Source organism: Nannobrachium achirus, assembly GCF_963921795.1.
Source record: "Nannobrachium achirus genome assembly, chromosome: 9".
Taxonomy (NCBI): domain Eukaryota; kingdom Metazoa; phylum Chordata; class Actinopteri; order Myctophiformes; family Myctophidae; genus Nannobrachium; species Nannobrachium achirus.
The window spans coordinates 37,077,545-37,103,395 of NC_137818.1; the positions used below are offsets into that span (position 1 = coordinate 37,077,545).

Genomic DNA, 25,851 nt, shown 5'->3' on the forward strand with positions numbered 1-25,851 from the left:
AAACCACATTAACATCCCTATTCTGGGGCTAACATTTGGCAGAAATAGAAGATCTACAGTACCAGCACACAACACTTCGCGTTGTGAAGAGTTGTGAGCTTGTGGATCTATTTTCGGTATTGAATGAAAACAGGAGAGGGGCTAGCATAGAGCTATTGGGAATCTGGTTTAAATGGCTAACTGTGAACACCGCTAATTTTGTGCGTTCCAGACCAAGCCTGAGGCACTTATGGAAATCTCTTTTTCTAATAATACATCGTTGTTGTCTATTAAATGAGTGTAAATATCGGAGCCCATTTTGGTTCCTAATATTCTTTGTTTTTTTTGTCACTTCAGAACGGAGTCAGTGGCAGAGAAGATGCTGACTAACTGGTTCGCCTTCCTTCTGCACAAGTTCCTCAAGGTGAGTCCATCATCATGCTCATGTGCCTGACCTGTCTGTGTGTATCCATGTTTGTTTGGTTGTTGTTTAATTGAGTGTTATTGTAGGTACAGTACATGAGTGTTGGGTGTGTCGGTGGGTTCGAGAGGCATATGTCTCCATAATATGCCCATTGCATCCCTTGTAGTCACAAGTTACTGGCAGACTGACTACCAACCCAATGCCATGCTTGCAACACACCGCTGTCCCCCTACTTTAAAACACAACAATAGACACTGTCTTCATCTGTCGCTGTCACAATGTATGTACTGTATACATTCAGTGCACAAGGGTCATTAGCTGTCTGAAATCAGTGTGTTTGCCGTACGGTATGATAGGCCTAATGTATGTCTTTAAGTTTGAATGCACAAAAGAGGACTTCCAAATTTATATTGTTTACTTTATTCTAACTCTCTCTTTTGGCTGTGTGTCTGGGGGTGTGTGCGTGTGTGTGTGCGTGTGCGTGCGTGTGTGTGTGCGTGCACGGACATCTCCTCAGGAGTGTGCTGGAGAGCCTCTCTTCATGCTGTACTGCGCCATCAAGCAGCAGATGGAGAAGGGGCCCATCGACGCCATCACCGGTGAAGCACGCTACTCCCTCAGTGAAGACAAGCTCATCCGCCAGCAGATCGAATACAAAACCCTGGTAGGTCACACTCTGAGAGGCACACAGGAGGAGAATAGTCATGCACAGAGTCACTCCAATGCACACACAGTCACTCTGATACATACAGAAGTACATACTGTACACAGACACACAAACAAGCATATTTAGCGGCTTTTTTTACCCAGCTATTTTGTAAAATAATGAGCTGGAACACACACACAGACAGACATACAGAAAAGACATGCACACCCCCACAAGGAAAGTCATGCGCGCAGGGCTCCAGGGTGCGAGCTATTAGGTCGCATATGCGAGTTAATTTCATAAAGTGCGAGTTAAAATTCAACCAGGTCGCACAAGCGCGACTTGAAGGAGGATGAAAAAATCCCCGAACGAGGATCTCTTCTCTCTCTCTCGCTCCCTAGCTCTCTCTCCCTGCTCCAGTCCTTGCCCCTCCCCTCCCCTCCCTTCTCTCTCCGTCTCTCACTCACACACACACACACACACACACACACACACACACACACACACACACACAGACAGGGTGAGGAGAGATGGGAGAGATGCACACACGGACACACTCAAGCTAGCGTCGCAAGGGCTCCTCACTTCTCACGTGGAGTCACACAGACAGACTCTCTTGCTCACTATGGATAGATCTCAGTCATTCTCACATACCTTTCTTTGTATAACCCTGCTTTTTCTGTTGACATCTCGAACTGGATAATTTATATGGGGCTGTGGGTTTTTTGCTATTAGATTAGCTTGCTTTGATTAGCAATCGCTCGTGATTGTTTTAAACCGTAGGTTACATTAAACCTACTGTTACTGTGCGCATTGGGGTTGAAAACAGCTGTGGCTCATTAAATTCCTCAGTGCCCAAAATGCGCATTTTCACTTCAAAGACAATTAGCTGAAATTAACGGCACCTGTAAACTTCTGTCTTCGTAGTGTAGCGTGTTTGTGTGTGTGTGTGTGTGTGTGTGTGTGTGTGTGTGTGTGTGTGTGTGTGTGTGTGTGTGTGTGTGTGTGTGTGTGTGTGTGTGACTGTGTGCGTGTGTTGGCGTTTGTGCATGCCCAAGTGAACGTTTTCTGTTGATACTGTATCAAGATAGCTACTTCCCAGTATCTCCTCTTGAAACTGACTTCTACTTCACTCCAAAACCATAAGGACATTTTTATTTTTCTATCCTGAATGGCAGCAGGCCTATTATGGCATATACTGTAGTCTAAGTAGTGCAATCATGCAGCTGAAAGTTTTTTTTTTTTACTTATGAGCATCATAAACATTATATTGAATATCGAAGGCTTTCCTAATATCACAGCCTTAATGCTGACCTATTTTGTCAGCTACTGCTGCTCATGCAGAGAAACCTGAAGTTCAGATTAAATTAACACAACTATCATCAGCATGATAAGGCTTTTGATTGATTGATTGATTATTTTATAAGACAAATATGGAGAACAGTACAAGTATAGCCAATAGGCTACAATAGAAATGTAGTACAGTGCAAGTACTGTTAAACACCCTGCCTAAAAGGAACAACCCAAATAAGTCCTTTTACTGTCTTTTTTACGTTGGAAGGTATTAAGGCTATATATTAATACCACGCTATAAAAAGAAAAAGGTGGTGCTACCTAATTTCAGGTGGTGCTACCTAATGAAAAGGTAGGTGGCACCAGTGCTACCTGTGAAAAAGTTAGTCTGGAGCCCTGCATGCGCGTGCACGCACTCATGCACAGTTGCACGTGCGCACCATCTCTCAAGTTTACTTTTCCCACTTTCTGTGTTTTCCTTCATAAACCTTATCTTTTGAAGCCGCCATGCCGCAGTGTGCGCATGTGTCGAGTTCCTTCCTTCCTGCCTGTGTACGATGGAAGCTACCTAATGATCCTGCAGACTCAAATGCTGCTGCAACATTAAGGCAGATGACTGTGGAGATGGGGCACTTCAAATCATCGACCCGTGCACCCACCCAAACATGCACGCAGCGCACACACACACACACACACACACACACACACACACACACACACACACACACACACACACGCGCACACACGCACACACGCACACACGCACACACACGCACTAAGACACACATGCACTCACACACGCGTGTCTGTGTTTGTGTGTGTATTTGGCAATGAAATATATCCACTCACACACTCACACTCACACACACAGCAGAAGCACTCAAACAGCCACCGTTGTGACATGACAATGGTCTGATTGGGCTGGCTGGGAGTTTGGCTCATTACTTGCTAATACCCCGCCAGAGCTGGAAATTGGTGTCCCACCGAAGGTGTGAAATTAGATTTTGGGATACCAGCGAGCACGGAAATGGTTTCTTAGAGCCCCCACTATGCTCCAAGCAGACACTAATGATGCCTCGATGCGGATCCCGAGGCCGGGCCATGACAACACCGCTCCAACACCTCCACGCTGCTCATTGCCTCATCTCTTTTCCTCTATTCTCTGCCCTTCATTCTCTCTCTTACTTAACTCTGTTTCCGCTTCTCTTCAGACCCCTCTTCCTCGCTTCTTTTCTCCATCCTGCTTGCCTCTTTACCCTCCCCACTCTGTTCCCATCACTTCTTATTAGGGATGTCCCGATCACGTTTTTTTTTGCTTCCAATCCCGATCCCGATCATGGATTTTTGCTCCCAATCCGATCCCGATCTTTCCCGATCAGATCTTTCGGCAATGCACAAAAACACATTCATGATGTCCCCTAAGGTTGTTTTTTTTAATTTAAATTACAGTATCCATGGATATAACTTATTTTTTCTCACTTAGTGCAGCATAGGATCAAAACTAAAATTTAAATAAATTAAATGTTATATGAGTTTAAAAAGGGAACTCGATTGAAACAAGCAATAGGCTTTCTTGGGTGTATCCTTTTAGTTGACCAGTGAACAGTTTTCCTATGCAAACTAATACATTCTTCAATCAATCAAACTCTCCTCTCTCTCTTTCTCTTTCTCTCCGTCTCTCTCTCTCTCTCTCTTTCTCTCTCTCTCTAATGCTTTTCTTTAATCCCTCCTCTGTGGTTCTGGTTGGTGCAGATCCTGAACTGTGTGAACCCAGACAACGAGAACAGCCCAGAGATCCCGGTCAAGGTGTTGAACTGTGACACCATCACCCAGGTGAAGGAGAAGATCCTGGACGCTGTGTACAAGAACATGCCCTACTCCCAGAGACCCCGCGCTGTGGACATGGATCTGGGTAAGACACGCACACACACAGTAACATCCTCAGTGTTTACTTGGATCTGCAATTCCTAAGATTTATAGCTTACCTCAGAGGGTCTTCAACAGGGGGTCCGGGACCCCTAGGGGGTCCTCAGTGTTATTACAGGGGGGCCGACAAATCTTTGTGTGATACTGTAGGATAATTCTTTTAAATGAACAACTTGGACGGTCCTCGCATCCCTAATCTGAGGAGAACTTTAGCCAAAAATAACAGATCTACAAGCCCTCAATGCCTCGCAACATAGATCGCAGACCAAGTACAGAGTGAAAGGTCAAGTTTACTAAGCATCGACGCTTTAGGTGGTTAAATGTCTGAAAAAAACACATTAGCACAAATCCAACACCCGACTGATGACAGTGCTGTCAAACAAGTCTATGAATCTAACTATGAAATTGATCATTTATATAATATGTAGAGGGGGGTCCCTGCTTCATCTCTATCTCAGCTATGGGGTCCTTGGCCTGAAAACGTTGAAGACCCCTGGCCTACCTCGGATTCAAACCTATGAAAGCTACTAGTAATTCAGTACTTGGTGTGTAGAAAAGTGTGGCTTTGACAATTAGCAGACCGACAGCTGATTGCAGCTGAGGTACGTATGACTCCCGTGACCTGCCATGAACTATAAACGATGACCTGGTGAAAGGTCCCTACACCTCAGGCAGTACCACCTGTCAACCAGTAGGTCCTACCCGCTCTCTACACTTCTCATTAGAAGTGTAGAGAGACAGGCTGCTTCCAGCCACTGCAGTTGTGTTAGTTATACGTATTAACATACTCTACCAGGTTGGTCAAAATATAAAAAAAATATTCTCTACAGTGTTCAGGATTGCAGCTTTAACTCCGAGAGTGTACAAAAGGAACCAAATGGAACCGCATGGGTCCATTTGGTATTTGGTTCCTTTTGAACACTTTAAAAATGGATACATGAACACTGAGGATTTTTTTTCTCTCACAGATGCCATTGGCAGGTGTGTGCACGATGTATCGCTTCCACGGATTGATGTTTCGGCAAGAGAAAGCTATCCATGTGCACAGATTATCAGTGCATTAGAGTGATAAAAGCTATGTTCTTTCAGCACGGCGGCCACCAGGTTGCTGCTGCCAGGGCCTTCCATCAAACTGACGGACAGTGTGCACAGCACACCCCGCTGTCAGGCTGTTCTCACAGCCTGGCGAAAAAAGGGGCGGAAATTGGGGATAGAGAAGTGTGCATTTCTGTTTGGACGTCCATCGCTTTAGTCTGGCGAGTTAACCTATTTAGGCCTAGAATTATTGAATGCTTTAACCAGTGAAAAATAGCAGATATACAAGCTCACAGCGCGGCACCGAGTGCCGCGCTGCGATCCCTGGAACTAAATATTTTGAGATGGGGGTCCGTGGCCAAATACATATCATTTTGGGGGTCCTTCACATGTAAAGGTTTGAGAACCACTGACAAAGTTAGTCTCTCAAGAACAGAACAACTGAGCTCCATTTAAGTGAAAAGGACCTTTTCTTTGACGATGGCTAAGCCAGATTGCCGACATAGAAACATAGGTTTTTTCAAAGAATCTTAGAAGGATTCAAAAGACACTTATAGAATCGGGTCAAAATTCTAATTTTCACGATTTTTCAAAAATAGCAGATCTACAAGCTCGCAGCGCGGCACTCAGTGCCGCGCTGGGAGCTTGTATATCTGCTATTTTTCAATAGTTAAAGCATAAAATAATGATACACAAAATGTGTACCCGTTCTAAATGCGTTAAATTAACATGGTATTTCACTGTGTGCGGGTGGTGGTGCTGTTTGTGTGCCTGGCTGCTTTGGCTGACCCGGGTTAGAGCTGACAGACGGGCCTGGCAGGCCTCACGCCAGCCTCGCTCTCCCACACAGGCTGCCACGTCAAGGGGGGGTAAAAGTGGGACTGAGTTACTAGGGCCCAAGATGGAGTGGGCCTTAATTATTTTATACTTAAGCTATTGAAAAATAGCAGATATACAGTACAAGCTCACAGGGCGGCACTGAGTGCCACGCTACGAGCTTGTAGATCTGCTATTTTTGAAAAGTCGTGAAAATGTGTGCAGATCTTTGAAAATATGTATTTTGTAACTGTAAATGTTGCTTCTGGGGGGTCCCTAAATATTTCGAGATGGGGGTCCGTGGCCAAATGCATATCATTTCGGTGTTCCTTCTCGTGAAAAGGTTTGAGCACCACTGAGCATCCTCGGAAAGGATTTGAAATATTCAAAAACTTCAAAAACACAAATGTTCACGATTTTTTAAAAATAGCAGATCTACAAGCTCGCAGCGCGGCACTCGGTGCCGCGCTGTGAGCTTGTCTATCTGCTATTTTTCAACAGTTAAAAGCACAAAATATTGCATAATAATGCGTTCCCAGTCTAAGTGGGTTAAACCCCCTCCCCCTATAAGAACATTCATGGGGGGCCCGCAGTGAATCCCTGTACCCAGGGCCCAGAATTTGGTGCGACACCCTGGCCACGTCCGCCTCTGCTCGTCCACGACGCCCCCTCCACTCACGTCTCACGTCCGTCCGTCCGTCCGCCCGTTCTCCTCATCATCCCTCGCTTTCACGTTGGGCAGAGAGAAACAAAAGTCTCCTCGGTAATGTATGCTGCAAATGATCCCTCGAGCACTGCCTCACTCGGCAGGGCGATTCTTTTCCTTCTCTCTGTCCGCCCCCCGCCCCCCGTTTCCGTCCATCGCCCTGGAAACAGGGTAGTGAATGAATCTGTATCTGTGTGTGAGTAATACGTGTGTGTGTGTTTATTTATTTTTCTTGAGTGAGGTGAGTGGGTGTGTGTGGGTGTGTGGGTGTGGGTGTGGGTGGTGGTGGTGGCGTGCACCAGGGGCACCATATTTGGTTGCCTGGCAGAGGCACAAAGTAATAAAGTTCAGTCAACGGAGGAGAAAATCAATGATCACTCGCAGCATGAGAGCCACGCTGCTTGTCCATTTCCCCATCAGCACCCTTATTATCATTTCATTACCCCGCGACAAGCCTTCAGCTATCACCTGCCAACCCTCCTCCAACCCTGCACTTTACTCCCTCCTCTGGAAAGGATCTGATTTCTTTCTTTTTTCCTTTTTTTTAATCTTCCCCTCTCATCTCCAGTCCTGGCGTGACTGTGGTGTATGCTAACGCGCCATATCAATGACACAAATACCAATTAATACAGCGCGCAGCTTGCAAAGCATATACATTATGACATTGCTTTTGTGTAATGTTTGATTAAGCGGCATGTCAATCCAAGCCATGGAGAGTATTACTGAATGCTCCAGCGAGCGGGGAACGCTGCCTGTTGATATTTCCTCCTTGGGATGTGGCAATCTGTGGCAGAGTGTCTTGTAATGGTAGGAGCAAAGCTCTCATCACTGCCACAGACACTGCAGTTGGATACAGATGCTTTTCAAGAGTTTGCAGCTTGTCACAGGGAAGTGTCGTTATCGAAACACACGTTGTCTGCCCAGCCCTGCCCAAGGTTCTCCAGCACAACATGAGGGTCACAGTCAGATTTACAAGAAGACAAGTTAATGACGGTTTAGGGCAACCATGTCTTTTAAAGTCCCCGTGACATGGGAATGTTAAAAACAATACACTAGGGCAGGACATGTCACGGATATTGATTTGCAGTAGTCGACGGGATGAGATTATAAGTGACATCCTGTCATCCGGTGTCAACGGTTGTGTCTTCTGTCGAGGTGAAGAAACCTCGTTTAAATTAGCGCATTTTGAAAACAAGGATTTTAAAATAGCAGCTGAACATGTGGTTCTAATAGAATAATGACAAACTAAATGATGGAGCGTGCATGCAAAAACACCTGCAAACCTGTGATGTGACAATAAAGATAAAGTGTATTGAGCAACTATATGACCTATTTATCAGCTGAAATGAAAAGGATGTTTACAAACAAGCTGCAAAAGGCCCGCGACAGGTTCTCTGTTTCTCCTCCAGCGCCTGTGTCAGCTCTGCTGACAGCTTTGTGATGATGGAGGAGCCACGAGCGGTCCCTGCTACACTGAGGATACATTGTTTATAGTTCAGTTGTCTGTCTGTCTGTCTGTCTGCCTGTCTGTCTGTCTGTCTGTCTGTCTGTTTACTGCAGTGGTTCTCAAATTGGATTCTGGGTTCCTTTGGGGGTTAACAATGTAGCCTTACAAGACCCTTACAAGTCTTTAACTGGGGTGCCTGGTGGCCTAGTGGACCGGGCGCATACCATATAGGCATTGCCATTTCGGCATCAATGCCAGTAGGCGTCGCCGGTTCGATTCCCGATCCGGGCGACCTTTTCCGCGTGTCACTCCCTGTCTCTTTCCTGTCAGTCTACTAAACTATCCAATAAAGGCAAAAGGCCCAAAAAAACAACATAAAAAAAAAACTCTAACTCTGACAGTTTACAAATGGAACCAGATGGGGTTAAGGTGATGCCTTGACATTTAAAAGTTTGAGAACCACTGGTCTATTATCTAGAACTGCTACTTTAAAACTGGAATATTTGTTACAACAATTCAGAGTGTGTAATGGTGTGTGTGTGTGTGTGTGTGTGTGTGTGTGTGTGTGTGTGTGTGTGTGTGTGTGTGTGTGTGTGTGTGTGCGTGCGCGTGTGCGTGTGCGTGTGTGTGTGTCTCTCCTCAGAGTGGCGTCAGGGGCGCATGGCTCGCGTGGTGCTGCAGGATGAAGACATCACCACCAAGATAGAGAACGACTGGAAGAGACTTAATACGCTGATGCACTACCAGGTAAACGAAGAGAACCAATACACACTGCGCTGTTTCGCCACACGAAACAATGTTTTTGATACTGCCCTATACTTGGTATCTTTATTCGTCCTAAATTATCCTTTCGTACTTTTTCACCAAAAGTTTGAGCTAAGAACACGAAACAAATGAAACCCACATGCCCTTCCATTATATTTTTTGACTGCTGCCTTATTATGGAAATTTGCCACGTACCTTTCTTACCTCCTCGCCAAAACTTTGATATCCGCAGCTCTTGACTTTTAGAAAGCCAATTCTCACAGTCTTATTTGCATGCGAGGAGCCTGCCGCGACCTCAGTGATTCACACAGGATGGAGGGCAATTACTGTAGCGGTGGCAGCAGAAATGAACTCTCAGCCAGCACTTGTTCTTATTCCTCCACGCCTCCTCAGGACCCCCTGCAGAGATGCAGAGATGTTTGACTCACCAATCTCCCGGGCACTCTCTCTTTCTCTCTCTCTCTTTCTCTCTCTCTCTCTCTCTCTCTCTCTCTCTCTCTCTCAGTGGCATCAGTGCAGAAAAAGCTAAGGTATGGCAACATGACTGGTGTCTTGCACGCGCACCTTCGCACGCGTGCAAGACACCAGTCATGTTGCCATACCTTAGCAACTGGCATGATACATTTATTTTAAGAAGTAGAAAATAGTAAATTTATTTTTTTCCCCCAACATTTCTATGGTTTCTTGGTTGGATATGGCAGTCTGGAACAGTTGTCCAATTAAGTGCGGCTAAACTTGGCATAATATAGTAAACGTGCCACAATTAACAATAATGCATTGCACCTGTGCAGCTGACCTGCGGAACCTGGGAATATACCATTTTGTCAAGATGGGATCGAGAATACAAGTGTGGAGAATATCATTATAATACCTTGTTAAATTTTGCATTTGTAGTTATTTGAATGTAATTTAACAACATAACCAGAACAGATAGACAGAGAGACATTCATGGATTTATATTTAAAAGTAACTTTTATTTTCCCCCCTGGACCCAGGGTATGGCAGCTGCATACCCCTGCCATACCCAATTGACGCCCCTGCGCTCTCTCTCTCTCTCTCTCTCGCTCTCTCTCTCTCTCTCTCTCTCTCTCTCTCTCTCTCTTTCCCTCTCTTTCTGTCTTCCTCTCTGCCTCAGTGCCCTTTTTCTTGCATACACCGTAAAGTCCTGAGTGCTCATTTGGAATTGCAAATGGAATTATCTGAGGATTGTGTGTATGTGTGTGTGTGTGTGTGTGTGTGTGTGTGTGTGTGTGTGTGTGTGTGTGTGTGTGTGTGTGTGTGCGTGCGCGCGCGCGCATGTGAAGCCAGTGTCCATTGTGAAGCCAGTGTTTTATGCAAGTGAGCATGTTTTTCTGTGTAGTGTTTGACAATTAGTCCTTGCGCCTCCTCAGAACACTGACCGTTTCTCCAAACTCTGCCATTATGAGTTCAGCTCCTATTGCAGCCCTCCCACCTCCCCATCTCCCCTTCTTATTTTTTCGTGTATCGTTATCATATGTCCAGCTCGATGGCGTACAGCCGCCCCCCCACCCCCGGTACTGGGGAGACAAAAGTAGAGTGGAAATGGATGGAACGTATCCAAGGGCTGCTGGGAACCTGGTGTATTTGTAGGAATGGTAGGAAGCTGTAGGAAAATGGAAACCGAGACGGAGTGATAGAAAGAGGGATGGTGGGGAGGGTGAGAAGAGAAACTGGCAGAGGTAAAGGAGGGGGGACCCCCTCTCCTGGACCTGAGTCCACCGGCCTTTCTCAGACCATGGGTCAGCCGGTTGTCATTAGTCAGCCAAGGAGGGGGGAGGGGGCGCCATCTGCCCACCGACCTGCAGGAGGAGAAAGGAGGAGGACAGTGGTGGAAAATGTGAATTCACCTTTTTTACTTAAGTAAAGTAGATGTCTCATTTCAGGTTTTCAAATGCATAAAAAATCTTTGGAAAATAGCGGATCTACAAGCTCACAATGCGTCGCGATTCAAATGGCAATGTATATGTGATTAATAATAATATAATAATAATAATAGTTACCTACTTCCTCCCGAGGGGGAAATTCAGTATTTTCAGCCCATTCGCTGTCCACAAGTAGCTTGTAAAAAGTACAATATTTGGAACCGAGATTTAGTGGAGTTGAAGTACTCTTTCTTTGCAGAGTGAGTAAAGTACAAATACCCCAAAATTGTACTTAAGTACCGTACTTAAAGTAAATGTACTTAGTTACTTTACACCACTGGAGGAGGAGTAGGTGTGGACCTGGGACTGACATGCAGCTGACACCAGCAGAGCTGAGGTGTGACTGCAGCTGGCCGCCGCTGTGGTGCGATTTAATCGGAGGGGGTTGTGGGTATGTGTGTGTGTGTGTGTGTGTGTGTGTGTGTGTGTGTGTGTGTGTGTGTGTGTGTGTGTGTGTGTGTGTGTGTGTGTGTGTGTGCAGCTGCACAGGGTCTGGTGAAGGCTGAAGCTCTTAACATGGGATAGGGGAGGTAAAGGTTGGGGGGGTCAGTCAGAGCACTCCGCCCCAGCAGAGCAGACGGAATAGCGGAGCAGACGTAGGAGTCAGTGGGAGAAGAAGGGACTCGTCCTGGTGTCCTTCACACCTATCCTCCTCCTCCCCTTTCCTCAATCCCTCCCCCCCCCCCCCCCCCTCCATCTTCACCTAAATGTTTCACTCTGCCCGTTTCTCTCCCTGTCTTTCACTGTCCCTCTCTCACTGTTCTGCTCTCCCCTCTCTCCCATACCCCTCACCCTGTAGTACCTCTCCTATTCTCCGCTGACGGCCAGGATGAGCGCTCTCATCCATCCCAAAGTGTTCCCCCTGTACCGCTGCCTTCCTCAGACAGACACTGCTTCACTCCTAGACGGGGGGCACAGGCAGTATGTCTGTTTCTGCGCCATTAACAGTCTGTTTTTTTTTCTGGCGCTTTTATGTCACACTACTAGCTGAAGGGGGGAAAAATGTGGGCGCGGCCACGGAGCGACAGGAACACGTGCACCAATTGGTTGTAGCTTGGACCAAGGACCATGGTTTAGGAATGGTTTGCAGGCAGAAATTAAAGCGATTGTTCACCCCCAAAATGACTTTTTTGACTTTTACTCATGGATACAAGAATTCATCATGGATATTTATATATATTCTTTGGTCGCATTCCTAAGCCAATAATTTGAGGAGATTCTTTGAGTCTCCATAGATAGAGAACAAAGCAGGCTCTTTGTGTCTCCATAGGGAACCACTGCTGGTCATCAAATTATTTGCTTAGGAATGCGACAAAACCAAAGAAAGATCCATAAATTCAAATCTCCATGGGGTGAGTAATCGATAGAAAAAAAGTTATTTTTGGGGTGAACTATCCCTTTAACCGTATATCATTACTGGATTTTAAGAGTGGGATAATGGACAATGCTGTCCACGTCCTGTTTGTGTTTTTAAACAGTACTATTTCGGTATTGACAGATGTTTTGGCTGTAAATGCATTTTTGGTTGTATTTGTTCCATTCTTTGTTATTTATTCTTGTAGTCGTGTAGTACTGCTTTGGCCCTGTTTTGGTCAGGTCTCGTTGCAAAAGAGGGTTTTTATACCTTAACGTTATTTTCCTGGTCAAATAAAAGTTATATGTGTGATATGTGATATGTATGGAAGAAAGGGGGAGATGGTGAGCACCAGGAAAGAGTGCAGACGCAGACAGATTGGTGGTGGTGGGGGGGCTAGGAGACAGTTGGAGCAACATAGACACTTGTGCATCATTACCTTTTCCATGAGTTGGCTTGGATGCCTGTGTACGTTTTGTTTTGTGTGTGTGTGTCGTGCACGTGTGTGTGTGTGTGTGTGTGTGTGTGTGTGTGTGTGTGTGTGTGTGTGTGTGTGTGTGTGTGTATTCTGTGCTCTTGTGATGTGCCACCACGCTGGCAGATGCAAGAGAAGAGCACATCTGGCAAACGGTGGCTGGCTGGCAGCAACGGCGGAGCGCAGCTCATTAAGCTGCAGAGTGAGAGAGAACGCTTAGAAGAGAAGGAGTGCACTAAAACCCTGTGTGTTAATTTATCCATGTGTATCTCTGAGTGTGTACACATGCAACCAAATGGACCCACGAGGGTCCATTTGGTTACACTCTCAGAGTTAGATGAACACTGCAGGGACTACTGTGAGAGAGAGAGACCGACTGGGTTCGGAGAATATTGTCACTTAGAGTCACTCACACACACAGACACGCGCGTGCAAGCGTGCGTGTAACAGCGATAGAGAGGACCAGACAAGGAGACATTAACATTCATAAGGGTCCATATAGACCATACCAAAGATCCCTCCTGGCTATTTATCCTGCCACATGGGAGATGGTGCTTTACATAGCCTGGGATATGGAAATGCACACCTTCTCACTCCCTGAGCTCCCTGGCATGCAAATTAAAAACATAAACGTGCGCTTTTAAAGTCAGCGCCAAATCTTTATTCAAACAACTTGGCAGTTGGAGCCAGGGGACGGCGATAAAAGAAATCCCACCCTTCTCTCTGCTCTAACCTGGTGATTCCCTCATCTCTCAATATATAGGTGTGTATATATATATATATATATATATATATATATATATATATATATATATATATATATATATATATATCGTCACTGTCAGGTGAATACCTTGTATGTCCAAAACGTTCATTTTTCATTTATCATTTTAAAAATTATTTAAACTAGTGAAAACAGCCGATCTACAAGCACACAACGCGTTGTGAGCTTATAGATCTGCTGTTTTCACTACTTTTGTGCGATGGCCTTGTATGATGAAGCAGGGCTTTACTTTGCGAAAAAATGTACAAATTTAAAACTTGGAGATACGAGGTTTCTGCCCGACAACGACGATATATATATATATATATATATATATATATATATATATATATATATATATACACTATTGAGAGTTTCCATAAGGAATTAGAGAATATTGGGTGTGGAGAATCTTCCTTGGCCTGGGAGTGTGCAAGCAAAGTTTCACACTGATCGGTCCAGCAGTGCCCGAGATAAGCTGCACATGGGAGTACGGACGGACGGACTGACTGACAGACTTAATCCGTCGCCTTTGGCCATTCCGGCCTGGCGGGGATAATTAAGGCTGAGGATTGAGAGTTTTCGGTTCCATTTTGCGCACTCTCAGAGTTAAATTAACACTGAATATTTTACGTGTGCACTGACAACGCGGGCGGACAGAGCAGTGCAGATAAAAGATTTATGAGATAGGCGAGTGCCTGGCTGATTGCTGATTCGGATCTCTCTTTGTTGATTAGTCTTTCCCCTTGTCAAAGGGAGCTTTTCATCAGACACTCTCACTCCTTCTCTCACCCTGTCTCTCTCTCACTCCCCCCCCCCCCTCTCTCTCTCTCTCTCTCCCTCCTCTCCCTCCCATCTTTGTCATTCTCAGAGGTGAGAGTGTTAACCTTCCTGCCGCTGTGTAGCATTAGTAGTAGTCCCAGCAGGGGTTCAGGCCAGACGGGGCTCTAACTCTAACATCACCGCACCCTTGCCCCCACTCTCACACACACACACTTACACACCCCAGAATTAGACATTCCGCCGACTCCAGTGACACTGGGGATGGGGTGCGATTAACAATTCTAATAAACAGGACATTATAATAAACCGAGCTTGTCAGACAGCGACGATTATTTACGATGATTCAAATTGCCTGCGGACAGCACAATATTCTCCGGGGCACAGTGCGAGTAATTAGATTGATGATGTTTGACAAAGTGCTGATTTATTACAGGTGGACCGCGGCGCGGTGATATTTGTTTTGTCACATTTGCTGGTTGGGACACATGGGCAGTGTCTGTATCGTCAGGAGTATAATTCTTTAATGCGTGCATGTCTGACAGTAAAGGGCATACCGCTCCCGAACCCACCACCACCCCCCACCCTGCCTCACATCAGGTGTGTCACAAGGGGGGGGGGGAGTAGGACCCCAAGGTGGAGGGGCCGTGACTATTTTATGCTTTAACTATTGAAAAATAGCAGATATACAAGCTCACAGCGTGGCACCGATTGCCGTGCTGCGAGCTTGTAGATCTGCTATTTTTGAAAAGTCGGGAAAATGTGTGCAAATCTTTGAGTATATGTATTTTTTAGGCGGACATTTGTAACTCAAATTTTGCTTCTGGAACTAAATATTTTGAGATGGAGGTCCGTGGCCAAATACATATAATTTTGTGGATCCTTCACATGAAAAAGTTTGAGCACCACTGACATAGGTCTTTCAAAAAACCAATCAAATTTTAAATTTTTTTCAAAAATAGAAGATCTACAAGCTCGCAGTGCGGCACTCGGTGCCGCGCTGTGAGCTTGTAGATCTGCTATTTTTCAATAGTTAAAGCGCAAAATAACACAGTGAATCCTTGTACCCAGGGCCCAGAATTTGGTGCGACACCCCTGCATGCTCGCATTCACAGAGACTTGCTTGGACGGAGTAAAGTTAGTTGGTAGTCTTGTGTCCCCTGCTGCCCGCTGACCTCTGCATGTCCTCCTCACTGCAGTGAAGGAACAGACAGCCATGACCTCACCAGGAAGAAGCCTGCCAGCCAGATTGTGTTACCCACCTTGCCAGTCTAAGGAGGCGGCACAGGGGGCATTTTGGGCTATTTTCAACAGCCCCAGACAAAACAGATACCGCCACAGAGCTATCTGTTCATTAATCTAACACTGTGTTTGGCCGGGCACACCGGTGCCCGTTGTAAAACCCGAACTAACATCGCCTGCAGGCTGCAGCATTTTTCCTTTTTTTTTTTTTCTTTTTTTCTCCTTTTTTGAGGGTAGGTATGGACTTGATATGAATGGTAATTTTTGAACAGACTGAGTTGGAGGAGATGGAGCAATAGCATTTGATTTGTCCTGTGCTGCTGGCTAAAAGGCCTAATGCCCGATGTGTTGACATTACAGCATGTTGAGTTATCGCCCTCAGTGGCGATAACTCAACACGCTGTAATGTCACCCTGTCCTCATAATACTGTGAAATCCTGAATATTAATTGAACTATTGATATTGTGCAAATGTAATATTTGTTTTTTACACCCTGAGTTACAAATGAATAAATAGACACTTTGCCAACTCATCAATGACCAAAAAGTATTTGAGGTCGTTCATCACACCCAAAAAGAACCCTTAAAACCCTGTGATCTAGTTGACGAGTGAATTCCTTAACAGATTTAGAAATAGTTTGTGACACAGACACAATGGTAAATTATTAAAAATTTAATCAATTGGGAATGTTCCTTCTTACCTCAGTGTGATACGCCAACACCAATCCCACAAATTCCTCTTATGCACAAACAGATCGGGCTGTAAAAGTTATGATTCAATCCTATCACTCAATTTTTAACTAATACAAAACTTTTCAGAATAGAATAATAGAAAATGCAGAAATAGATTTCTGAGTTGGAAATGTTAAGGCACTGTTTCCCAAACAGTGGGTCACGAAACAATTTGTATGGATCACATCAAAAAGTATATTTTCAAAGTATATTTTCAAAGGATATACCGGTATGTGCAATACCCATTGTATCCGTCTGTCTGGCTGGCACTCTTTTATGCCCATAGATATATATATATATCATTTTAAAAATATATATTTTATAAATTTTAAAACAATGAAACAAAAAAAATAGAATAATTAAGAAGTTTCTTTGCGCTGTGTTGCAAGCTTGTAGATCAGTTGTTTTCACTAGTTTGGGTCCCGGGCAAACGTCTAATCTCTCTTTGGGGTCTCGGTGCTGAAAAGTTTGTGAGCCACTGGGTTAAGGGCCAGGCAGGTGTAATAAGAAGTGTGATGTGAGAGCATGTGGTCCTGGAGGGCCAGGGACACTGTGATGGTTCTGATGGGAGATACCGTAGAGGCCTGACCACGTTCCGCTGTCTGGTCCAGTCTGCTCCGTCTGATGGAAGGTCTTATCACGAGGGGCCGAGCCCACAGCCCCCTTATCTCACCTGGCCGTTATCAGCCTCCTCGCTGGATTATCCCTGAAGGGCGAATCTGCACGCCTTCAATCATTTACTCTATCACAAGCACCCATCTTTGCTATAGCCTCCCTGTCAGCCACATTATGTGAAGAGAGAGAGAGAGGGAGATAGACAGAGACACAGAGACACAGAGAGAGAGAGAGAGAGAGAGAGAGAGGGGAGGAAGAGGGAGAGAGGTTATTTCATGCTCTGCGGTGAAATTCTGTCAGAGGAATAACAGCAGAATCCCTGACTGATCTGAGACGTTCTTTTGGGAAGAGGGGTTGTGTGTGCGTGCGCGTGCGTGTGCTCGCGGAGATGAGGTGGTTTAAGGTAGAGAGGGGCTGTCGACAGGAAGGTGAATGGCCGGTACAGTATTCTACACCTCAATTTATTCTCTTAACAAGACACAGATGCATCTACAATGCAGACTTGACTCCAGCCCCCTACCACCACCACCACCATCACCGCCACATTCAAGTGTCTCTCCAGCACTGCGATTATGTGAAGGACTGTGTGGCACACCCCACCCCCCAACAACAACAACAGCTAATGGTCAGGGACGTGCTGGCCATTGGGAAAAGCGGGACAACTCCCGAACGGCCGGTTCATTCCCGGCCGGTCCAGGCCGGCCATTAGGAAAAAATGAAAAATAAAATGTTCGTTCCATTTTGGGGGCTGGGCGGCCAACAAAGTAAATTGTCACTGTCGGGCAGAAAACTCGTATCTCCAAGTTTCAAATGTATACATTTTTTCGCAAAGCCCTGCTTCGTCATACAATGCCGTTGCACAAAAGTAGTGAAAACAGCCGATCTACAAGCACACAACGCCTCGCACCGCGAGGCGTTGTGTGCTTGTAGATCGGCTGTTTTCACTAGTTTAAATCATTTTTAAAATGATAAATACAAAACAAACGGTTTTGGACATACAAGGTTTCCACCCGACAACGACAAAATATAACTCATGTACAGTAATTGGCCCACTGGCTTGTCACTTGTCATGATCTGAAATGGCAAATCTTTGAGTAGCAGTAGCAGTTGCCTCTACAACTCTTTTTCCCAGGCTGAATCAGGGGCCCAGCATGTCCCTGCTAATGGTGCAACTGAGACTAGTTGTGGGGCGTTGAGGTGGCTGGTGAGAGGTGGCTTCATCACAGAGCCGCAGGCCAGCAACATCATTAGAGAGTGAGGAGCTCTGTGACCAGCAGACCCACCCTCAGACTAACAGCCAGGGAGGCAGGGACAGCACATGGAACAGAAGAATTTCACTAGAACCTTTGAGGGGTTTTTGAGCCCAGCACTTGGCTTTTCCACTGCACTATAGTGGCTCGCCGGCCTTTGTTCACAGGGTTCTGATGCAGAAATCCTTCCTCTGGGGTGCGCTGTAAATGCCAGCCAACCAGCTCTGTGTTGTTTTGGCTTACGAAAGGGCGATGGAAAGTTTTCTTGGCCATGTTGTCCTTTTTTTATTGTGAAACATGCATTTTTTAGTGAAGTGTGCGTGCTAATGGCTAATCACAGCGTAATGGCAAAAATGTCATTCGTAATTGTGCAGTGAAAGTGGTGGTGCTCTCGTGTAGCCACATAAAAAGGGAATTTAAACTCCTCCGCTTTGCTGGGAATGGGTTTACACTACAGCAATAGACGGTGATGATGGAGGTCCATTACACGTATAGATGAAAACTTGGCTATAACGCTGCTACTCCTCTCTCTAGGAGGAATCATATAGGTGCCTCAATAGAGTTGAAATGAGTGGGGACATTTATGGAGCCAAGAGCTCTATAAGGACCATACTAAATGGACCATACAGCCACCATTGAACCACTTGAGATGGAAGCATCTGCATCTTTCATCAATCTGTCTCCTCGTCTGCCTTCTCTCTGCCAGACTGAATTTCCTTTGAAGGAGTGAAAAGCACATGAGAAGACAGTGAGAGTGTTTCTGCGTGGTGTTCTCTCTCTCTCTCCCCCCCTCTCTCTCTGTGTCATTCAATTCAAAGGGGCTTTATTGGCATGAGAAAACATACATTTACATTGCTAAGGCAAATGTGGAACCAAAACGATCAAAACAAAACAATGTATGTACAATTAAATGGCTAAACAGAGCTGTGTTACATCGCACCTCAGGAAAAACTATCTTAGAAAACCATACAGATTTTGCTGTCAGAAATAGTTATACTGTACATCCATATAGGAAAGTTTAGCTTGGGATAAACTGTTCAAACAAACGACAGCATTATTTCAATGTTGTTCATTCACAATCACATTATACAATTTGGTTTTGCAAGAGGTGTCACAGAGGACCGTGAAAACCTTCAATTCAACCTGGAAACATGACAGGAAAAATGATGTTATGTGTCATGTGTGTCTTCTCTTCAGGTATCGGACCGCTGTGTGGTGGCATTGGTACCCAAGCAGACCTCGTCATACAACATCCCCCCCTCAGCAAGCATATCACGCACCTCCATCAGCCGATACGGTGAGTTGTTAAAAGGCTGCACGCCATGAATGGACATTTCTTCCGGACCATGATATCGCCTCCACTCAAACACCAGATGTCATCGTGCCTATTAGCTTTGATTGTAATAGCGGACTGAAATCAACACCTAATTCCATCCGACGTCGAGTGTAATTCCTGTTGTTAACATTTTGTCATGGGCCAGGTGCCATGCGACCACATTAGGATGATGTGTGCGTGTGTGCGCGCACGTTTGTGCGTGTGTGCGCGTGTGTGTGTGTGTGTGTGTGTGTGTGTGCGTGCGTGCGCGTTCCAAACAAAGCCAAATCCCCTCTCCCTAAAGTGATGGCTGCTTCTGTTTGCAGCCACTTTTTTTTGTTGCCGCAGAGGCTTTGTTTGCAGCCTCTCTCTCTCACAGCCCCCCCCCCCCCACCCCCCCGACTGCATGTGGTGCAGTTTACTTTGCAGATCAGGCCTGGGCTCTGCTTGGGAGGCAGTGGAATGGAAGGGAGGGCATTGGGAGAGGAGAGGAGCAGGATGAGGGGAGGGGAGGGGTGGATTTAGCCGATTGGAGGTAATAATGGTGATGGGGCCGTGTTCCTGTTTGTTTTTTCTACGAAACCATTATAATGGAGATGGCAGACTGCGCCTTGGGCCAGGACACAGTGGACTGACATATGCACACACACGCATAAGAACATACAAACACACGCGCACACACACACACACACACACACATTAGCTCCCACGGTTGGTGGCATCGCGCTTTGTGCCACAGGGCGCCCCATCTGGTCGTGCGCCAGACACGCGCGGCACGGCCACGGGCAACTTGTGATTGCTAATTATTCGCTGTGACCGAATACTTTGCGCAAAATGGAGAAAGGGAGTGCGAGCATCATGGGTAACTAGAAATACTGTTCCTTCGAAACAGTGTGGGCTCGATTCCAACCCAACAAATAGGATACTTTAAGGTACTGTAAGGTACAGTACCTTACAGTATTGTACTGTACCTTACTATACTGTACTGCACCTTACTGTACTGTACTGTACTGTACTGTACTGTACTGTAACTTACTGTACTTTACTGTACTCTACTGTACTGTACTTTACTGTATTCTACTGTAACTTACTGTACTTTACTGTACTCTACTGTACCTTACTGTACTGTACTCTACTGTACCTTACTGTACTGTACTGTACCTTACTGTACTATACTATACTGTACTCTACTGTACCGTACTGTACCTTACTGTACTGTACTCTACTGTACCTTACTATACTGTACTTTACTGTACTCTACTGTACTTTACTGTACTCCACTGTACCTTACTGTACTTTATTCTACTTTACTGTACTTTATTGTACTTTACTGTACTCTACTGTACCTTACTGTACTGTATTGTACTTTACTGTACCTTACTGTACTGTACTCTACTGTACCTTTCTGTACTGTACCTTTCTGTACCTTACTGTACTTTACTGTACTCTACTGAACCTTACTGTACTTTTACTGTACTCTACTGAACCTTACTGTACTGTACATATTCTATGTGTTCTAGATCTACATTTTTGATTCTGTGTTTGGGAACCAGCAACTGTCAAATGGACTCCAACTGTAGTGGAGTATATTGAGTGCATATACTGTAGGCTAACAATCCCAGATCACATCTGTCCTCCACTATGTCTATAACCAAGGCGTTCTTCTATGTGGCCACTCCAGACTGAGGAGTGGAGCATGGCTTTTATTGTGTTTGTGGATCTGACTTGGAAATGCATTGGTTTTGATATCTCCCTGACAACCAACAACAACCACTAATATGGCTGACTGTCCCTGCGGGCTCTAGGATATATGGCTATGGGATTTACATCCCATCGCCCGGACTTGATTCTTGATCACAGCTGTGTAATCAGTAGAGTGGAGAGGGACATTTATTTATAGTTTTAACTATAACTATAGTTTTATACATCACACAGCTTAGACATTTGGATCAAATCAGAGAGCAGACCTGTGTGAACGCAATGATATAGATAGCATATCTGAAGTGTGAACACTGCAGCCACAGCGCCTTAACATAAACATGGGTCTATTATCCTTCTCTCCACTCTGTCCCCACTCACTAAACCCATTGGAAATGCATTGGGTGCTTAAAGTTAAACATTTTTATTTTTTTATATTTATACTACAAAACATTTCAAAACCAAAAATACACGCACACGTGTCCTCAGTAAGCTGAACACATAAAAATTTGAATGGTGTTGAAAGGTGTAAGCGTTTAAGAGATGAAGCGCGCCAAAGTTTTGAGGAGATACTGACTGACTGACTGACTGACTGATAGATAAATAAATAATGAAGATAACATACGTGTGCTCGCCTTCCAGGCGAGCCCACAATTATCAGGACAGGAGGATGGAAGGATAAAACTCTGCCTTGTTGCTACCTAGAAACATGAGCTAATACCAACACCTCCCACCCAGTGCTACTCTCATGATGAAGTGCATCCATTGCAGGAGAGAAGGAATGGAACTAGAAATACTGTTCCTTCGAAACAGTGTGGGCTCGATTCCAACCCAACAAATAGGATACTTTAAGGTACTGTAAGGTACAGTACCTTACAGTATTGTACTGTACCTTACTATACTGTACTGCACCTTACTGTACTGTACTGTACTGTACTGTACTGTACTGTACTGTACTGTACTGTAACTTACTGTACTTTACTGTACTCTACTGTACTGTACTTTACTGTATTCTACTGTAACTTACTGTACTTTACTGTACTCTACTGTACCTTACTGTACTGTACTCTACTGTACCTTACTGTACTGTACTGTACCTTACTGTACTATACTATACTGTACTCTACTGTACCGTACTGTACCTTACTGTACTGTACTGTACTCTACTGTACCTTACTATACTGTACTTTACTGTACTCTACTGTACTTTACTGTACTCCACTGTACCTTACTGTACTTTATTCTACTTTACTGTACTTTATTGTACTTTACTGTACTCTACTGTACCTTACTGTACTGTATTGTACTTTACTGTACCTTACTGTACTGTACTCTACTGTACCTTTCTGTACTGTACCTTTCTGTACCTTACTGTACTTTACTGTACTCTACTGAACCTTACTGTACTTTTACTGTACTCTACTGAACCTTACTGTACTGTACATATTCTATGTGTTCTAGATCTACATTTTTGATTCTGTGTTTGGGAACCAGCAACTGTCAAATGGACTCCAACTGTAGTGGAGTATATTGAGTGCATATACTGTAGGCTAACAATCCCAGATCACATCTGTCCTCCACTATGTCTATAACCAAGGCGTTCTTCTATGTGGCCACTCCAGACTGAGGAGTGGAGCATGGCTTTTATTGTGTTTGTGGATCTGACTTGGAAATGCATTGGTTTTGATATCTCCCTGACAACCAACAACAACCACTAATATGGCTGACTGTCCCTGCGGGCTCTAGGATATATGGCTATGGGATTTACATCCCATCGCCCGGACTTGATTCTTGATCACAGCTGTGTAATCAGTAGAGTGGAGAGGGACATTTATTTATAGTTTTAACTATAACTATAGTTTTATACATCACACAGCTTAGACATTTGGATCAAATCAGAGAGCAGACCTGTGTGAACGCAATGATATAGATAGCATATCTGAAGTGTGAACACTGCAGCCACAGCGCCTTAACATAAACATGGGTCTATTATCCTTCTCTCCACTCTACTAAACCCATTGGAAATGCATTGGGTGCTTAAAGTTAAACATTTTTATTTTTTTATATTTATACTACAAAACATTTCAAAACCAAAAATACAAGCACACGTGTCCTCAGTAAGCTGAACACATAAAAATTTGAATGGTGTTGAAAGGTGTAAGCGTTTAAGAGATGAATCGCGCCAAAGTTTTGAGGATACTGACTGACTGATAGATAAACTAGAAAAGTATTGTTCCTTCGAAACAATTGTGGGCTCGCTTCAAGCCAGAAAACAATGGCTATAAAAGCACAAAATGTCAAGATCGCAGGCAGTGCTCTCTTTGACGTTACTGACGTCAAAGTTTGTCCATTTTTTTCCAAAAATGTGTTGTGCAAAAGTTGACCCGCTGGTGGCGCTATAACAGGCCAATGTGAGAAGGTTGGTATCTGTTCCTTGACCTATTGGGAATGTGCTTGCAAGATTTCACGCACATCCCAGGCTGTGTTCATGATTTGAGGTGTTTTTGGCTTTGGACACTTTATCGCTGCTTGCAGCTATATTTATTATTATTATTTTATAATTTTTTTGTGTGCACTTCATAGGCATGTTAGATAAAGGTCCTTAGATTGCGTGTAGAATGTTTCATGCAAATTGCAAAAAAAAATCCTAGAATAAAAACGGGTTTAAGCGTTTTACAAACTGCTCAAAATTATATAGCGCCCCCCTTTGGCCATTTGGGGTAAGATTGGTTTCAGTGATATTTGAACTAACCCTCTACACTATTTTGTCATGAAAATGTGACTTTGCTTGTATGTTTTAGAGGCAGAAGAATAATTTGCATAAAAATGCAATATTGTTTGAATTATTTAAAAAAGCATGTTTCAATGTTAAAGAAATGCGATCTGACAGATCTTTGGATATCGGTCCAAAGTTCACGTAAAAAAAGTTTTGTGCACGTGACGCGAAAATTCCAGAATAAAAGCGGGTTTACGCGTTTTACAAACTGCTCAAAGTGGCGGAAAATCGAAGGGCGGAGCTTACTTAACAACGACACAGATGTCTTCCGCTTGAGTCAAAGCACGCGTGTAACAAGTTGCATGTCTTCAAACGAAACGAGTCATGACTTATGCCCGTTTGAAGTTTGAATTTTCAGACGCTTCGTATAGCGCCCCCCTTTGGCCGATTGGAATAAAATTGGTTTCAGTGATACTTTGACTAACCCTCCACATCTTTGCCAAATGCCATGAACGTGTAACTTTGCATGTATGATTTAGAGGCCGAAGAATAATTTGCATAAAACCGCAATATTGATTGAATCATTAAAAAATTATATTTCACTTTAAAAGAAATCCGCCGAGATTAGTTTGACCGTATTGGTCCAAAGTTCATGTGAAAAAAGTTTCATGCGCGTTACGCAAAAATCCCAGGAGGAGATAGATTTTTACTGTTTTTCATATAATTCCAAATTGTGGGAGACCTAAAGGTCAGAGGTCAAAAGTTAGAGGGTAAAAGTTGTTCGGCATGAGGAGACGCATAAGTGTATACAGGTTTCATGGCTGTATGTATAACACAGCATGAGCTATACCTGTTCAAAGATCGCACTTTCGAAGGCTTCCTACAGCGCCACCATTTGGCCGATTGCTATAAAAAATAATAGCACACTTCGCCACTGTAAACTGAACACATTGATGTTTTTATTTTCATTTTCTCACTAAGTATGTAGGAGTAGAAAGGAACCGAAGTTCCCGTCTACAGTATGATATGACTGATAGATAAATAACTAGAAAAATATTGTTCCTTCGAAACAATTGTGGGCTCGCTTCAAGCCAGAAAACAATGGCTATAAAAGTACAAAATGTCAAGATCGCAGGCAGTGCTCTCTTTGACGTTACTGACGTCAAAGATTGGTCCATTTTGTTCCAAAAATGTGTTGTGCAAAAGTTGACCCGCTGGTGGCGCTATAACAGGCCAATGTAAGAAGGGTGGTATCTGTTCCTTGACCTATTGGGAATGTGCTTGCAAGATTTCACGCACATTGCAGGCTGTGTTCATGATTTGAGGTGTTTTTGGCTTTGGCCACTTTATCGCTGCTTGCAGCTATATTCATTATTATAATTTTTTTTTTGTGTGTGCACTTCATAGGCATATTAGATAAAGGTCCTTAGATTGTGTGTAGAATGTTTCATGCAAATTGCAAAAAAAATCCTAACGGGTTTAAGCGTTTCACAAACTGCTCAAAATGATATAGCGCCCCCCTTTGGCCAATTGGGGTAAGATTGGTTTTAGTGATATTTGGACTAACACTCTACATCTTTGCCAAATGCCATGAACATGTTACTTTGCATGTATGATTTAGAGGCAGAAGAATAATTTGCATAAAACTGCAATATTCATTGAATTTATTTAAAAAAGCATGTTTCAATTTTAAAGAAATCCGATCTGACAGATCTTTAGATATCGGTCCAAAGTTCACGTAAAAAAAGTTTTGTGCACGTGGAGCGAAAATTCCAGAATAAAAGCGAGTTTACGCGTTTTACAAACTGCTCAAAATGGCGGAAAATTGAAGGGCGGAGCTTACTTAACAATGACACAGATGTCTTCCGCTTGAGTCAAAGCACGCGTGTAACAAGTTGCATGTCTTCAAACGAAACGAGTCATGACTTATGC

General features: G+C 44.2%; 1 protein-coding gene across 1 annotated transcript in view; it reads left to right on the top strand.

Annotated features, from left to right (window-relative positions):
• The window catches only part of plxna2 (plexin A2), a 281,673-nt gene that overhangs the window by 245,568 nt on the left and 10,254 nt on the right, over positions 1–25,851 (top strand). Inside the window, exons 23-27 of the mRNA XM_080732455.1 lie at positions 337–403; positions 921–1,067; positions 4,095–4,254; positions 8,916–9,019; positions 19,388–19,487. Coding sequence (XP_080588581.1) covers positions 337–403; positions 921–1,067; positions 4,095–4,254; positions 8,916–9,019; positions 19,388–19,487 — 578 coding nt within the window. The remainder of the gene's footprint in view (positions 1–336; positions 404–920; positions 1,068–4,094; positions 4,255–8,915; positions 9,020–19,387; positions 19,488–25,851) is intronic.